The 17,834-nt window shown below is 41.3% G+C and overlaps 2 protein-coding genes across 2 annotated transcripts; both read right to left on the bottom strand.

The window, feature by feature from the left end:
• Nucleotides 1-694: 694 nt before the first annotated feature.
• On the bottom strand, nt 695-9,504 carry LOC141009087 (lysophosphatidylserine lipase ABHD12-like). Its single transcript, XM_073481497.1, has 13 exons — nt 9,284-9,504; nt 4,440-4,555; nt 4,243-4,348; nt 4,001-4,120; nt 3,810-3,840; nt 3,660-3,705; nt 3,232-3,361; nt 2,590-2,627; nt 2,418-2,497; nt 2,244-2,326; nt 2,022-2,100; nt 1,782-1,903; nt 695-1,662 (listed from the first exon to the last, which is right to left on the bottom strand). Exons 1-13 carry the CDS (start codon nt 9,361-9,363, stop codon nt 1,641-1,643), a joined length of 1,053 nt encoding a protein of 350 aa, XP_073337598.1. The 5' UTR covers nt 9,364-9,504; the 3' UTR covers nt 695-1,640.
• A 500-nt stretch (nt 9,505-10,004) lies between these two features.
• Nucleotides 10,005-17,772, bottom strand: mocos (molybdenum cofactor sulfurase). Its single transcript, XM_073481381.1, has 15 exons — nt 17,359-17,772; nt 17,184-17,273; nt 17,030-17,096; nt 16,275-16,922; nt 16,077-16,153; nt 15,761-15,960; nt 15,535-15,651; nt 15,075-15,458; nt 14,805-14,967; nt 14,619-14,706; nt 14,103-14,227; nt 12,195-12,294; nt 11,911-12,052; nt 11,710-11,814; nt 10,005-11,612 (listed from the first exon to the last, which is right to left on the bottom strand). Exons 1-15 carry the CDS (start codon nt 17,468-17,470, stop codon nt 11,514-11,516), a joined length of 2,517 nt encoding a protein of 838 aa, XP_073337482.1. The 5' UTR covers nt 17,471-17,772; the 3' UTR covers nt 10,005-11,513.
• Nucleotides 17,773-17,834: the final 62 nt, after the last annotated feature.

Raw genomic sequence — 17,834 nt, 5'->3', positions numbered from 1 at the left:
TTCTGGAAACTCTTTCTTGGGCACATTTTGTATGTGGAATGTGAACAGTGTATACAGTATATAGTGGTATTTTACTTTATTTTTCTATTACTCTTCTTTGTATTTCTATTTTGTCTTGTTTCATTTTTAAATCTATTACTCAATCACTGCTCTAAGCTGCTGTATCAAATGAATTTCTCTGGTGAGAGATCAATAAACTCTTATGTTATCTTATCTTAACTGTCAGTCAAATGCAGTGGAGTAAAAGTACAGTATTTACTTCTGAGATGTCGTGTTAATGTACCTTGATATTGTACAGTATTTGTATTATATAATTGTACAACACAAAGACAGATACCGCTTTATGGGTTAACACATGCTCCTGAGTTTTAAAAAATGCAAAAATTGTGGTCTATAACTGAATTTGAAATTCTAATGGGATCTGAATCTACCAAAGACCAAAAATCAATATGACATCAGTTTAAAGTGTATAAATCTACAGATGTGTATCAGTACAAAATGAAGCTGGAAGGCCTTGTTGAAAGGTGAATCGTCTGTTATTCATTAAATTTAATATGCAGTGAAACAGTGCAAAGAAAGCTTCTCTATAATAGTCTATTATCTTGTACAGAGGGGACTTGGTTCAATAAAGAATGTGAATAAAGACTTTTTTCATTATATACTTGCATATGAAGATGAAGTATGCACACAAGTGTTCCTGACATTGATGATTTTTATTTTGTTTGAAAGAAAGTACAGCTTTGTAGATATTTTACACAATCAGCCATGTAGGACAAGGATGTTTGCAATGCAGAGTGTGTGACTATTCTTTTGTCACTACAGGTTTCCTAATGAATCTTCAGGCTTATAGGAGAACCTCAGCGGTTGAACATTTTCTTCAAGGCAACATTAAATGGTACAACGTGTACCTGAATTAATCCTAGTCAGTTCATTGTGAATTTACGAGAGGTTGAAGCGGTGCTCCATGAATTCTGAAAAGGTGGAGATCTCCTCCAGAGTTTTTCCAAATGAGACCAATACATATTCTTGTAGCAAAGTGCAAGGCAGAACAATGCACTGCAGGTTGACGCAGGAAAAAATATTGTGATTGAACAGCATTGACATTTGAACTGAGCTTCTTTAAACTTATCTGAATGCATTATATATTCTTTAAACTAAAAGAACTCCCAATTTCAGAATTCATGTTTTTTTTTTCCTAAAACCACACTTGTGACAGCAAGGTCAGACAACAGACATTTTCCAGCTGTTCTCCTTGAATTATTCTGAAATGTCAGTTACACCTAGACATTTTAAGCCTCGGATTACTAAACTCATTATCCAGTATTATAGATGGGCATTATCACCACACAGCAATGCCCAGTAGAGGGCACCTACTGCATCAGTGGTTCATCTGAATTGCATTTCCAATGGGATTCATTATTTCTAGTTCTGACAATTTAACATAAATTACCATTGTGACTGATCTAAAAACTAAGTTAAATCAGTTTTTCGCTCAGTTTGTTTCATAAAATAATAAATGGATTCACAAAAATCTGATATTCAAAGTGAATCACTTCTTTATGCAGCAGTGGAGACAAACCATTTGATTCCAGTGTGATCAAATTAAATCAGGTTTTTCTGCTTCAGTCGTCTTTCCAACATTACAGCGACAGCACAAATTTCCTGCAGAGGAGACATGATGAGATATACATGTTGTAGGAATAAAACAGCTCGTTTGACAGACAGACTCGCAGAGGCAGAATACAATCACTTTAAGTATCATCAGTGAAATGTTTCCTCACTTTAAGATGCCAGGCAGTTTGGGGTCTTTGTATAAACCGTTGTGGAGGTACCCAAGCGAACCGTTGAATGACACCAGCTTGACTCGCTCTGCATTCTGAGCACTCACTGCGACCTCATGCATCTATGGGGGAAATGAAAAGAGTTCAGTCTACTTTCAACAAGGTATCCCATCTTCAATCGCTTCTAGCTGTAAAGAAAATACCAGCTCAGGTTACAGTATAGCTTTCTGTGTGTAATACCTGCTCAGCAACCCGAATGGGGACTAAGTGATCGTCCTCTGAATGAAGGAAAAGGATCGGGCTTTTCATTTTCTTCAGACTGCAGAATAATAAAAAACACATAAATTCATTGCATTTTACTGGTAATAACAATATTAACAGCTGATCAATGTTTGATATGATCATGCATAATTCAATATTTAACTGCGTTTAGCCAGCAGGTCAGTGTTTCATTAAACTTACTTCTCTTCAGTAGGAAAGACGCACTTGTTTTCTGCCCATGGTTCTGGGAAAAAGTACCCATAGCCTGGGAATTTCCAGTAATACTTCAAAAATAAAACATTGAAAGGTTATGCATAATATAGCAGCAGCAGTTACAGGAAGTAAACAAACCAAATATAAAAGCGGTAAGTTTACCCAAGAAAAAGCATGACCTGGTATCTCCTGTCGAGCACTATTGAATGCGCCCTCCAGGATCACTCCATCGAAAACCTCTCCTGAAAAGAAGAGGAAACAGTCATCACACTGAGATGTTGGAGTCATTTCCTCTAATCTCTATTTGACAAAATTCACTGGTAGCAAAACCTACCTTGCTCAATCAGTTTTACGGCTGTGTTAGTGGCCACTCTGTACAGAGATATGAAAAACGACAGCTTCATTTTCCCCAGTTTGTGTATGTTTACATATGTATATGTATGTACAATTTATTCTTTAACTATTCCTGATGGTGGCGGGTTTATGTAGCTGTGGGCTGATTTAAATGAATGTAACATGTATTTTACTGAATTAAATAATTTATGAGGCAAGCAGTAGGATAGTAACATTTTTTTCTACTTTGCCTTGAATGTGCATTTCATTGCTAGATAAAGTTGTAATGAATATGATGAGATCTGTTTAGGGTTCTTCTCATCATTTTGTGATGATTTTTTTTTTTTTTTTACTTTTCTGTATTGCGCTGATTTCAGTTAAATACATTTTGTGTTTTAGCACATAGCTATTAGGAGGGCCATCACTGCTCATTCTAACAGCTTTGGGTTGCTGCCCTGATATATCAATTAGACATGAACAGCAAAAGTCTCATTAAAAGGTGTAAATGTTGCAGGCAATGACCTCAAAGTTTAAAGTTTCATATTTCAAAAAAATATGCAGTGCACATCCAAAACAGTCTGCAACTACAACAGTTGAGTCATTTGAATACAATACTGTCGATTTGGAGTCTTTCCTTACTGACCCAGTGCCAAGAGAGTGTCCCCAGATGACCACCGGGCTGTTTCCACTCCGTGCTTTGACCCACTTGTACAAGTAGAGGGCATCAGTGGTCAGACCGGCTTCAGTCGGTTCACCGGTGGAGTCTCCAAACCCTGCCAGACTTTCTCACATCAACTACTGCACACTGACAGATCACAGAGCTGCTCTTCACTGCCACCAGGTGGCAGCCATTCAAAGGGAAAGCTGCACTAGATGCTGACCTAAGGTTGAACCGTTTTCTTTTGACTGCCTTACAACAAACAACTCATCAAGCATAAGAGTAATAATATGTCTGCATATGATATTAAATCAATGTGAGAAGGTTGTGTATTACAATCAATACGAAGGCAAGAAGCATAGAGATGGAAAATATGTTTGGATCAGGAGTCATAAATCTTCATTTGCACCAACCTCTGTAGTCAGGCACCAGCACGTGGTAACCAAGTGCACTCAATACCTGTTGACACATAATGCTTATTTGTCATCAGAATGGCTGTTGAGGCTTTCATACCTTTATCAGATCTCCAAAAGATTAATATGTTTGTGTTGGTAATCACTCACTTTTGCCACTCCCACCCGATGAGTGGCTGCCCTGTTGGAATGATGAAAACACAACACGTGCCAATAAATCAATGTTTTTTTAAAAAAAAAAAAAAAAGACAAAAAGGAAAAAATAAATATGTCTAGCTGTACAGTACTTTTCTCTGCTTCTTCAGGAACCAACTATAATAAAAATGAATTATTTATTATACCTTGTGCCTGTGTTCCCATGAAGATATATGAAAACTGTACTGCCATCGTTTAAACTGTTCTGGTACCATGCCAAGTCCTTTCCCTGTGCCTCTTCCCACAGACTGTCAGGGACTGTGTGCCTTTAAGGGATGAAGCACATTACACCCACTTGGAGAGACAACTGATGATTGAATAATTAAAAAAAAAGTAATAGCCTTTTGTATCTATGTTCAAAAATGAAAAAATCTTGGGTTGTACCCACCATACGCCAAGGGAGATTCCTTCCTCTGATGTTAAGTACATGTTGATGGTGTGATTAAGGGAATGATCAGCAGGTCGGCTGAGGTCAACAAAGAACGGCAGCCTGACTACAAATAGGAAAAGAGAGGTGGGGCCTTTTCTTGTGATTAAATTGATGATTTAAATTACTTCAAAGAGGAAGAAAATGAATTCACTTACTTCTGTGAGTGTACACAAAGTGCTGGATTAATTGAGGTAACATACCGAGCGAGACGGGCACCAAAGTCAAGAAAACAAAGAGGGCAAATAAGCCTCTTTTAAGCCACCATCGGGACCTGAGAACAGAGAGAAAGTGCGATAAAAACAATGTGACTTTTGACCATCTTACCTTAATGTTGATGAAGGTTCTCAGTCATCCAGGTCATGGTAATTCTAAGTGCTGTATCGTAGGCAACTGGACTTGTTTCAGTTTCTTGAAGTCATTTCACCTCTCATCCAAGAGGCTTTTCAGTTCTAACTAACTGGAGGGGAGTTTGCAGACTTTTAAACTGTGTTTTCTCTCACCTTGTTGGCGAAATCCTTTCAGTTTTTGATGTGGTGTTGAGCGTTACTGACCAAAGGAGCTAGGATACTGGCTAAGTGCTTGGACATGTAAGAGAAATAACACTGGACACAGACAAAACAATGGTTTCTTATGATGTTTATATGCATTCCCACTCAAGAAGCGGTTAAGATGGTGAAGAAATGACTGCTACAGGACAGCACCCTGTCAAGCAGAACCAACTTCACCACAGACCACATTTGTGCCTGACTTGACCTCTGTCTGACGACCACCTACTTCTAGTACAGTGAAGGTTTCCACAGACAGAAGCACTGCTGTGCCATGGGTTCACTGGTGTCCCCAATAGTGGCCAACTTCTACATGGAAGAAGTTGAGAGCAGAGCCTTGATTACCTTCACAGGAACTGCTCCTAGCCACTGGTTCAGGTATGTGGACGACACCTGGGTCAAAATCAGAGCAAGGGAAGTGAAAGCCTTCCCAGGACATATAAATGCTGTGGACAATAACATCAAGTTCACGCGGGAAGATGTCAGAAGAGACAGTCTGCCCTTCTTGGACTGTGCAGTACACATTGAAGAAGACAGAAGCCTCAACATTGAGGTGTACAGAAAACTTTACACACACAGATCAGTATTTGCTGTTTGACTTTCATCACCCACTGGAGCACAAGCTGGGGGTCATCAGAACCCTAAACCATCAGGCTGAGACCGTGCCCACAAAGAAAGAGGGGAAGGAGAAGGAACAGAAACACATCAGGGGAACACTTAAAACCTGTGGCTAACTAAACTGGACCTTTGTCAACACCGCTAAAAGATCCAGAGCAGACAAGGAGGAGGAGACGAGAAAATGTAACAACATTGTCATTCCCTATGTCGCAGGAACATCTGAGAAACTCAGGAGGATCATTAATAAACATCATATCCCAGTTTACTTTAAATCTACCAACACGCTGAGGCAGAAACTCGTCCATCCTGAGGACAAAACACCCAGACATAAACAGAGTAATGTAGTTTATGCTGTTCAATGCAGCCAGGACTGCACAGATTTGTACATTGGGGAGACAAAACAACCTCTCCATAAACGAATGGCACAACACAGGAGGGCCAACTCCTCAGGTCCAGACTCTGCTGTTCCTTTGAGGACAACAATGTAAACATCTTGGCCAGAGAAGACAGATGGTTTGAAAGAGGAGTAAAATAATATGTCAATGTCAAACTGGAACAGCCGTCTTTGAACAGAGGAGGTGGCCTAAGACATTACTTATCACCCACCTACAATGCAGTACTGAGTTCTCTCCCCAGACAGCTTAACAACCATTCACATCATCTGGGCTCACCTAGCCTTAGAAACCCACATGAAGGCCGGTTCGACCAATGACCCACAAGTGGCCCTAATGACCGAAACTCAGAGTTCACACGTGTCCTTAGCGACTCTGTAAGGACACTCCCATACAGGCTTTAAAAGCCTGCAACTCCCCTCCAGTTAGTAAGAACTGAAGAAGCCTCTTGGATGAGAGGTGAAACGTCTTAAAGAAACTGAAACAAGTCCAGTTGCCTACGATACAGCACTTAGAATCTAACCATAATCTAAAGGCGGATGACCCTCTGGTTGCTCTTGAGAAGTCTCCAGGTGGTCTCTAAGTAACTCAAATATTTGCTGTATTGTCATTTTTATAACTAAGCCAACAAGAACAGAATACAATTGACTGATAAGCGCCCCTCTTCGGAGCAAGATCGGTCCAATCTGTCCAATCTGAATAAGTGTTACATCACAAAATCAACACTATGGCAACATTGGATACGTTTACTCGCCTGCAATCAGCTACTTTATATCTGACTTCAGCTCTGCTCCATTTTAGCTGCAGAGTTTTTGGATGACTCAGCAAATGTGAGCTGCTCAACATGGAAATCACAAATCACTTTGGGGATTTGAGTCACTTTATTCAGTTCAGTTTAAAGATTTGTAGTTACTGATGATGTAGCTTGTTCACTTTTTTTTCGGAAGACAAGAGGTCACTGTTGTATTAAATGTGTACTTCAGTAAGTGAAGCAGTTGTCTCTGTTGTTGTCTTTTTCCTTTTCATTGTTTATTTGTAAATGACTCGATGCCACTCCTAATGAGGTGTCACACCTCAAAGATCTCTCCAGTATAATTAAAGGTTGTGTTAAGTACAAAATTAGCCAATACAAGCGCTGCACATAAGGTTAATAGCCCAGCTGATTATTATTTATGAAAGAGTTATCAGATTTTAAGTGTTTCTGTGGCGTCCACTGTTTTTTCACAGGGAGGTAATGCACTGTGAATCACAGCTGAGCAGCCAACTGTGCTCTCAGTCACCAGTGAGGGGAGCTCACTGCTCAAAGCTACTGATTACAATGGTGTTCAGTACGGTGACTTAATTTTGGAGATTCATTGGTAAAGAATCTTTGGGAGATGTACTGAACGGCTCTAACAGGTGCATAGAGGAGAACTAACTGGAGCTCCATGAAGCGGCAGCTCCAAATTTTACAACAGATGTCGAAGGGAATGTACACTCAGGCCCATTGGCACGTACAGAGCTGCTCCCCACATGTCCTACCAGTCTGTGGTTGCAGCATTAATATGGAAACATTAATATGGGAGAGAAGAACTGAATAATCTAATCAAGCAGGCCGGCTGTCATTGAAGTCAGTCTTGACTCCCTAGAGGCAACAGCAGAAAAGAGGATGCTATTCAGACTATTGGCAATTAATGGACAATACACCCCACCCCCTCCATTAACACTCTAATCAGCCAGAAGAGCCCTTTTAGTCGGAGACCGATTCCTCCACACTGCTCCAGGGAAACGTATAGGAGGTCATTCATTTCAGCAGCCATCAAACTGTCGCCTCATCTGTCCAGAGTTCACACTTTTACTATTCACTTACGAAACTTTTCTAGAAGACATTTTTGATGAAGGCACAACTGCAGTGTGATGTAATGCAGCCTTTGTTTTACTAGACAACCACACTGCAGAACAAGTGTCTGCTCATTTTATCTTATCACATAATTCACATAACTGATATCTTTTAGGTTTACAACTAAAACGCTGAACTCTCCTCTCTGAACATTTCCAGTCCATGACTACAAATGTTAAAATTTAACAACACATCTAAAAATTAAAGCTGCTGTAGGTGATATAGTGTTAGTAAAATGACTGTTAAATAGCTCTATATCCCAACAGTAATCAATATTATAGAGTGTTTGGACAGTAACCCATGTCTCTCCTCCCTTCCGCTCATGCAGTAAAAGAGAAAAGAAATGTTCTGGTATCCCTGCCCTCTTTAGCCAGTCAGGACAGAGCACTCCATAAAGGTCCTATCTGCTTGGAGAGAGCAGGATCCTCCTGTTTGCTACTATGTTTGGCAATTTCAAACACATGTTTCTGCGATTTCTGAGGGAGGGGATTGCTAAATGCAAAACAAACAGGAATTTAGCTAAAACAATGCTTACAGCAGCTTTAATTACATTAGAATGTAAAATGTCCTTTCTACTTGTGCCGTTTACCTAATTAATCATTCATAAGTCCTGGAGGGCTCTTCTGGAATGTTTATCTTAGTGTACATGAAAACATATATCTCTATCTATAAACTAAATCATTACCCAGATCTACCTAGAAGGCTTGTCGAAAGAGGTTACCCATGTTGTCACCTGGTAATATGTTGATGAAGGTTCTCAGTCCTCTCGGTCCTGGTAAATCTAAGTGCTGTATCGTAGGCAACCGGACTTGCTTCAGTTTCTTGAATACGTTTCACCTTCACCCAAGAGGCTCCTTCAGTAACTAACTAACTAACTGGAGGGCAGATGACAGGCTTTTAAACTCTGTGTGGGAGTGACCTTACAGAGTCGTAAGGATGTGTGTGAGCTCTGAGTTTCAGAGTTGTTAGGGCCACTCCCCTCCAGATAGTTATAGCCTTTTGGATGAGAGGTGATTAAACGTCCAGTTGCCTACGATACAGGTTAGTGTCACCTGGTAAGTGTCACTACTTGCTAGGTAATTCACAATTTTTAGCTTGAGGAATGAGGGTCTGTTACAACCAGGGCCAAGGGGAAACCCTGGCACCACCAGCAGCAAAGTATTTTTAAAGGTTTGATTTAAAAACACATCTAGCACTCAAACAGACGTGCTGGCAGTCCGGATACATGCAACCAGTGGACTTCCCGGGTGCCAGTGGAGAGCCCACAGGGACTGAGAGGAGCTGACTCTTTAACTTCAGGTGTGGAGGCTGGACCAAACAGCACCCTGGACAACCGACACCCACTCAATCAACCACACACAACTGCACCCAATCACACACACACACACTCAGGTAACACAACAGAGGGGCATCACAGCACAGAGGAAATCAAAGCACAGACAGCCTCATGGGTCGTAACACCTCCCTCCTTAAAAACTGAACATTTCTCCCCCAAAGAAATGTTACATTTTAAGCGTTTGAGCGACACAAAATGGCGTTCACATGTAACTGTTTAGCTGACTTACGGTGACCCCTCTTTCCCATGGACTTTTTTCCTCTGGACAGCGGAGGATGAACCGGCCTGTTTAGGGACCCTTTTCCTCATCACACAGCGTCAGTGTTACTCAAGTAGAAAATAAACTTTAAAATATGATCCGACGTCTGGCCCAACAGCACAGTTTGTACGTACACTTGGTGAGCGGTTCACTAATAGTTGATCAACGTTCAGTTAAGTCGTGCGGAAGGGGAAATATCAGGAATTAAGGTAGCACCGCTTCAAATACTGTATAGTTTATGACGATGCACAATACGTGTAACACACGACGCCACCTTAAGGAAAGCTGTATAGCTATTTACTTTTACTGTCCAAGACTATAGACTTTGACCAGGTGTTTTGTTATATTACATGTGAAAATAAATTATTTTCTTCACTTATGGTACCGTGTTACTCTTTGCTTCTTCAGAGGACAAATTCATTATTTATTAAACCTTGTTCCTGTGTTCCTATGAAGACATGAAAACTGGACTTCCATCAATCGTTCTGGTACCATGTTTACTTATTCCCCCTGTGCCTCTCCTCTGATTTTCAGGGACAGTGTGCCTTGAACAGTTAAAAACAATACAACTGCTGAGGGACACCACTGATGATTGGATCAATAAAAAATGTCTAAGCTTTATATATATATAAAAGTGAAAAAAAGGCTGAACTTTGATTGTTACTAATGTATTGCAAGGCTCAATCACAACTCTTCTTTGGTTCATTTTATTTCAGACAAAACAAAAAACTAAAAAACACAGGAACAAAATGAATAAATAAAACATTCACTGGAAAGTAAAACATCAGGGATTTAAAACAATTACACAATTCCCATCAATAATCACTCTCAGAGTGCACAGACTGGTTAACATATTAAAGGGACTCTGTGGAACGCGGTGTACTTAAAGTCGGATGCTAGTTAATATTAACAGACTCCATTTCTAAACATCAGCTGCTGTTGCTCTCTGTAAGCAGAGCAGCGAGAGACACTGAGAAGAGGCGTAGTCAAACCTTTTGCATTAAACAACTTCAACAAACCGTCCACAGGCACCGAGAGACACAACATAATGTTAAAATCTGCACACATATGGTCAATAAAAAAGTGATCAATATATGTAAATTGCTAAAAAACTGTTACACAGAGCCCCTTTAAAGGAGATGGGTGAAATATTAAAGGAGAGACCGGAGTCTTTCAAGGGTTTAATGGGAATAAAAATGATGTGAATCATATTCTACTGTATGGGCTGTGAAAGTACCATATGAGGCAATATCTTTTGGAAGAATGGTGTTCATCCCTCCATCAATACCAAGGAGCACTGAAGTTGATCTGGTCGTCCAGCACATTACAACACTTACCTACACAAGTAGGGACTTTAAGTTAAGCTTTTGTGTGGAATGCATACATTTACATGTATAATTTCTATACACAATTTGATATGTGGGCACACACATACTGGCAAATTTGTTACAAGCAGTGCAAAACCTTAGGACACACGAGAGCCACCTCATACTTTGTATAATTACAGGTGAGCAATATACAGGGGCAATTGTACTGACAGACCTTGACAGATCAGTTTAGCACATACATGCCTTATGTACCAACATGTCACTGTGATTAAGCTGATTCTCAGGAAAATGCCCATTTTCTATCCTATTTACATCAAATCATTACTTTTTCCAGCATTAAATCCGATGTCCAACAGTGTCTGGTAGGTTTTTCAATTACAGGCCCCAATGTGTTTGAGATTTGTGGCAGCAGCATCATTGGTGGTGTGTTTGGAATAAATAGCAATATAATCCTCCATGGGAATAAACATAGGAAGAACTGTCTGGGAGGTTAAAATGAGCAATGATTATTGCATCAAGCCTGACATGTTTTGGCTCGAATACCAGTAATACATACAAATTATATTTTTATCCAACACTTCACATCTACTTTTTTTTTGCTCACATTTTATTCAAGAACCTAACCACTGGGAAGAAATCCAAAAGAATCTCATTCATTTCCATTCAAAACGGACTTCGCTGGAATGAAATCTGAATGCTCTGGTATGAAAAGGACATTTGAGAGGACAGAAGCATCGAAGGGCTACGCACACAAAGAAAAGAGCAGCATTTACAGAAACTCTCCACAGCGTGATCTTCTGCACATGCGGTGCAGCAATGACCGCTTAGGACAAAAAAGATGTCACCAAAATAAATAAAGAGGATGTTACATTTCAAGAACTGTGTGGCTGTACAATTGATCCAGCGGAGAGAACACTTCCTGTAGTGGAGCCCCCTGGTAGCTGATGGGTGAGGTACACACCAAAAGTCACCTAAAAATGTATCAAATGACAGGCACATTGATCTAACTTTTCACTACACAGATAGTAACTACAGTACATGAACAAGCAGTAACTGTTTTTGACTGACCTTCCCGGTACGGCAGGCCATCAGGGACATTAGCGGCTCTTTTGTTTTGGTCCCAGTTTCCTGGTCCACTCCAACCATCTGGCATCTTCCACACTGACCTGTGACCTTTGCGATTATCACACAGGGAGCATATTCACTTTAGAGAAATCCACTTTCCATGCATTTGAAGATTTTGTCATTTATCTCAAAGTGTCAGCTCACCATGAATCGAGTGTTGCCAATAATCAAGTGTGACCAATTATCCTCCTCAAATGGTTCCACTCCAGCGATGACTAAATTGGCTCGGAAGCGGCTAATGACATTCTGTGTGTCAAGGAGCTGATCGCAGTTGGAATCGTCCTGCCTGAGAAAGGGAATGTGGAAATTGCATGTTATTTTGCCGCGCTACGTAAATCACCCACTGTAATGTAAATGCACGGGTGTCACATCCTGATGTTTTTCACCAGAGCGTCACATATTCTGAATAACACATCATGTGTTCAAACCTGCTGCTCATTAGTTTCTGAATGAGCTCCACGCTGGCACGGTTGATCATGAGATACTGAGCTTCATTCACCAGGGAGAGGGACGTGGAGGCGGTGGCAGCTAGAAGGAAAAGACTCCATATTACCCCAATGATTTATTAGATTTGAGGAAAACATTCTGTTGACTGGTTTGAGCAACCTGCATATATGAAAACTTTGGCTCTGCTGTAATACACAAGGTGGATAATTGTGACTTTAAATGTGCCCTCACAATTACATGAAAACAGGGATGTATGTGGATAAAATCTTCTTTCACTGTGTATGTGATTTTACACGGCAATATCAATCACAACTATCAATCTCAGCCAAGAAGTCCTTGAAATGTTCTGAAAATGTAAATTCGAACATCTACAATTCAGTGACAAATGGGCATACTCCATCTGCTGAGAAAGACTGTGTGATATCATCAAAAGCTCCAGAACAGCTACTTAATGGATCTTGCTATGAGATTTTTTTCCGTCAAATCTGCGTATGTACAATACATTGTGATATAGTAATTCTTGTAGAGATCCTATCTAGAAACTGTTTATAGATACAATAGTCAGATGGGAATAGGCTCATCAGTTGAATGAAAGACCTCCTGAACTTTAAAAAGAAACATTTATTGTCTAACAGGTTCTCTTTAAACTCTAAATAAAGTTCAAATACAATTATTGTGATATGATAAATATAAACAGTTATTTAATATGTGATATGTTTTATAATGGCATTTTTATTTGGCATATACAATGATGAGAAAGGATTGCTGAAATGCAATTCTCGTCCTTTTTGGCTGCTCCAAGCACAGGTTCCAAACGGGTAGGTGGTGTGGTGGCCGCACTTAACTAAACTTAACATGCCACAGCCTGGCTGAGAGGGAGTTTAGGCTTCAAATAAATGCTTTAAAGGAAAGGAGTGCGCTGGAAAAACAAGAGCATCATTGCAAAGCAGAATGCAGAACAAATATCTCTTTATCTCTTATTATATTGATTTCATAATCGTTGGAAGCCAAAATCGTCATTGAAAATAAAACCGCTGGGCGGTATGGCCTTAAAATAATATCACAATATTTTTAAGCTGTTTCGCGATACACAATATATATCTCGACATTTTGAAATGTCCTCAAAAGCACTTAATAAATGTTAGGATAGAGGATCATAATCAATCATCATTATATTTTTGACAATACCTCAATATTGATACTGAAACAATATTGTAGGGATGACTATTGGTACTTTAAATCACTGGAGCCTACACTTCCCACAATTCAACTCTATAGTACCTCTTCATTAGATCCTCTACTCACGTCTTTCAAATTTCATTGGGAGTCTGTAACACAGGCTCTCTGTTTAAAATTTGTAGCGTCGAAGCCAAAGCTGGTTCCCTGATGACATCATCAAGGTTATTTTCCCAAACAAATGTTTTTCCAGGCTGAAGAGAACTAACCACGACATGAAAACTGAAACAGATGTATACAGTGCAGAGCCAATAATTGTCATGCACTGTTTATTACAACAGGTGTTGAAGCTGACATGGGGATATTTTAAATAGTAATTTCTACTTCTTGAAAGTAGTTGAGATACTTGCAATCTTTTCACAGGTGCCTCTGGTTTGAAATGGCTGATATCTATCATGTCGCCAAACCTAAGCCTGACTTTCACATGTTGTTTTGTGTAGTAAATGTATGCTCTTATACAAGTAACTGGCAAAAGAAGAAAATGATGACATTTCTCAGTGACACCCAGGAGGAAATGCAAGGTCACAGCAACAACAACCAGGCACTGTAGTATTAGCAGGCAATGTGACCTTGTACTGCTCATGTACAGTATGACAAATAGGTCCAGGGAAAACGAAAACAGCACAGAACAGGTGAAATGCTCATATTGATACCTCCACTAGGCCTCTTCTTCATGTCTCGGGTAAAATTAGGACTTTGTCTTATCAGGCGGCATGGCTGTCCAAGGAAGTCTGAGAGCCATGAGGCAGCCTCATCCCCACAGTCGACAGTCTCCACCCTGGAGGAAGGAGGAAGATTATGTTCTGGAGGGCCCGAGGGAAATCTACACAGTGTGATGCTGCTGACTATTTGGTGTGACATCTAATTCAAGAATCACAGGATGGCTAGCTTTTTTTAACTTGTGATTCGTCATGCAGGTATCTGAGGGGATTAATATCATCTCTTGCACATTTCTGTTTGTTATTTTCATTAAAAATAGCAAATATCAGGAAATTCATATGAATTTGAGAGCAGGAGACCTTATAAAGCCATTCACTGTGGAGAGGTGGCATCAAGAACAAGTGACGGAGAGAATGCACTGACACGACTGAGAAATATGGAACAAATGATATGTGTCACAGTGTTTCCTGCAGCTTGCACTTTCAGATGCTTTAACACTGTCGGCTCACCTGTCACCGCAAACTTTACTCTGACACACTTCATAGCTAGTGTGCATTTGACTGTTGTTTTCCAGGGGAACCGAAATGGTATCCATTCCTGCAGGGCAATGGAAAAAACATAAATCCAACTTATTGAAACGTCTTTTGGTTAAGCAGTGTGTGTACTTTCAGTGAGCCACTGACAGACTGTCTGACCTGATGCCTGCAGGAACAATTTGTTTGAGGGCAGGTGGACTTGTGGGCGAATGAGGCATAAACGCTGCACTCTCTTCTGACTCAGGCACACTCCGTTTCCATTCACCACCATCCAGCTTCTGTCATACAGTAAACCCAATGGACCCACCAGCCAGTTGTGGACCTGCATGAAGAAACAGCACAGAAATCAAGACAGAGAGAGGGAACACAACAGGCGAAAACAGAGACAGAAATAAGTGGAGGAGAGAAGTGTTTGGGTTATCCTCAAACCTCATGTGCTCCACATGATTTGATGGGATATATGTAGATGTTGGTCAGAGTACAAGCCCCCCCGTGGCTGTTTGACTCTCTGAGTCCAAATCCCCTCAGTGATGCTTCTGCAGGCTTCTCCTTTTCATCCACTTTACATATTTCTCCATTAACGATTTTGATTGGAGGGTCCTCATTTATGTCCCGAGATGCTGCTGTGGCTGTTTTTAGCTTCTCTAGTCTCACTTGGTCCACGGTGACTGGCTTCTCTACAAAGCACTCAGCAACAAAGCTCAGGAACTTTTGACAGTCTTCAAATGTTGACATGTAGCCAAAGGACACGCGAACAGATCCGGTCGGCTGGCCGTCCACTATATCCAAGCTGTCTCCGCAGACGTGGCCGGCCTTGAAGAGAAATAGACAGTGTTTTATTCTACCTGACCAGTCTTTGAAATGTTTTTTCTCTTCCTTGATCTCTTACCTGCAGGTTTCTCCTCATCTGCTGATTGCTGATCCCGAGGAAGGACTGACAGGCCCCGGTGTTGCAGAAGCAACCTGTGCGAACATGTATATTATACAGACTGGCCATTCTGTCCACCTGAGGCCAAAAGAGGCATTGTTTTAATATTCAGCAGCACTGCCTACGCATAAACATGCAGTAATTAAGCTGTTGTGAAAGAGACATAAATCTGTTTTGTTGAATGCACCTGAGAAAACCCAATTATCTGTCCATATGAATCCATGAGGTTGAAGTTTAGGATTGCTCCCTGTGTGCTTGGACTCTCAAACTGGCCTTCAGTATATATCTGCGCCACTGGTCGCCCGTTGCCATGGCAAAGACTTGACAGCAGCATATAAGTGTAGCGTGCCAAGCCAAACGTGTGCTGTTGGATGCTGTGCATGCCCCCTGAAGGCAAGATGAAGAAAGGGAAGTGTTGATATTAAGCAGATTATCATTATGAACAACTTGCATATGCATTGTTATTCTGCTTAGCTATGAATCAGCATGCTCTGTTACAGCACCTGTGATCCTGTAAAGAGCTTCAAAACCGTGATTTAAAGCAATGATGTCCAAGAAAGAGACAGTCCCGTCTTCAAATCTTGACCAGAGAGAGAGAGAGAGAGAGAAAAAACATCTTAGAATAAATCTGCAGGAGCTATACAGCGCCTGTGTGCTTTCAGAGAATATCTAGGATTTGGCAGGCTTGTAAAGTACTTCACCTGTCAGAAAGGTTTGCAGCATGCACATAATAATCTTCTCCAGAAAGGTAAGCTGCTGCTGTGCCTCCTCCAAAATAAGTCTTTTTTAGTATGCCTGCTGCGTCGGTACGGACGAGAAGGGCCCCGAGACCTGTAGGGAAGCCAAACATCTTGTAGAAAGAGATGGGAATGAAATCAGCAGGGCAGTCCTGTAGGTTTAGAGGGGAACAGCTGACATGAGCGGCTGCATCGAGCAGCACGAACCAGCGGCCGCGATGGTCACATGCTGGGTATAGACGTCTCGCCTGGATGCCTTTCACATGGCTGAGGGGATACTTCCTCCCTGAGAAGTTGCTCTGTGCTGGGTAGCAGAACAGGTGTGGCGTCTGGCAAATAACATCTTCACCTCCTTGAGCCTCATCCTTTGCCCTCTTTTCCACTTCCTGAGGGCAGACAGGCAGGGCAACTACCCCCCGGCCCGAAGTCAGTCCTCTTATGCCAACTACAGATGTATGGTTGTCAGTGAGGTAGCAGAAGTGACTCCCTGCCTCGCTCTCAGTCGGTGGCCTCCAGGGAAAGCTCTCAGCCACTAATTTGAGGGCGGCTGTACAACCAGAAGTGAAAATCACAGAGTACTCCTCGGGGCTGGCGTTAAAATGCTGCAATACCCTGTAAGAAAATGTTCCGATTTTGACTTGTTTGATGCAGCAAAGTACCATTCAAAGGAGTCACATGGGCCCATTATAAAGGCTTCTGAGGGCATGAATGGGCTTTACCTGTATCTGACCCTCTCCACGGTGTCATGTGTTAATCTGCTGCTGGGGTTATGGCTGTGAGGGTTTCCTATTGGGACACATAATGAACTTAATGCTCACTGAATAAAAAAAAATAATCAACTCATAAAAATACCACTCATGTGATTTCTCTCACCATACACATTCCTTGAGATGTCCTGGAAGTAGTCCCTGACCAGAGACTCAGGGTACAGAGTAGTTGCTGCATGATCCAGATATGTTATTCCTGTTTACAATAAAAGAGCAAAGCAGTCAGCTTACAGCAACGACTGTTCCTGTCACTGCTACTCATGACTGACACCAATCATTACCTTTAATCCGTGTGAACTCTCGCTCAATCACCTCCTGGAAGTCTTCTCCATGACCGTAGTGACTCCAGACGTGCTGGAAAGTTTCGAAAGTGCAGAGTTTTTGGAAATCCATCGATCTCTCTCGGCTGCAGAGCACACCACGGGGCAGCTGTTGTCTCAGACGTTTCAACACACACGACTACTTTTGTACTCATTGAGTCATTTGTCAGGGTCCAAGTCCGGCGAGCAAGCAGCTGATCGCCCCCCTCTGAAGTCCTCCTCCAGACTGTTTACTTACAGGACGTGTCTGTCTGTACCCTGCTGCAGTCATGTTGACAAGCTACACGTCATTAACTCTCACAAAGTTTTTAGTGAGTCGAAGTGGACAGCTAGCAAGAAACCGAAAGGCACATTGTCAGTGGTCATAACTCTGTTGTTGTAACTGCTTTGCAATCATGTGACAAGCTAGTTTCTGACTGTCTCCTCCTCCCGCAGCT

Source organism: Pagrus major, chromosome 15 (genome assembly GCF_040436345.1).
Source record: "Pagrus major chromosome 15, Pma_NU_1.0".
NCBI lineage: Eukaryota > Metazoa > Chordata > Actinopteri > Spariformes > Sparidae > Pagrus > Pagrus major.
This window is presented reverse-complemented; position numbering and strand designations above follow the sequence as displayed.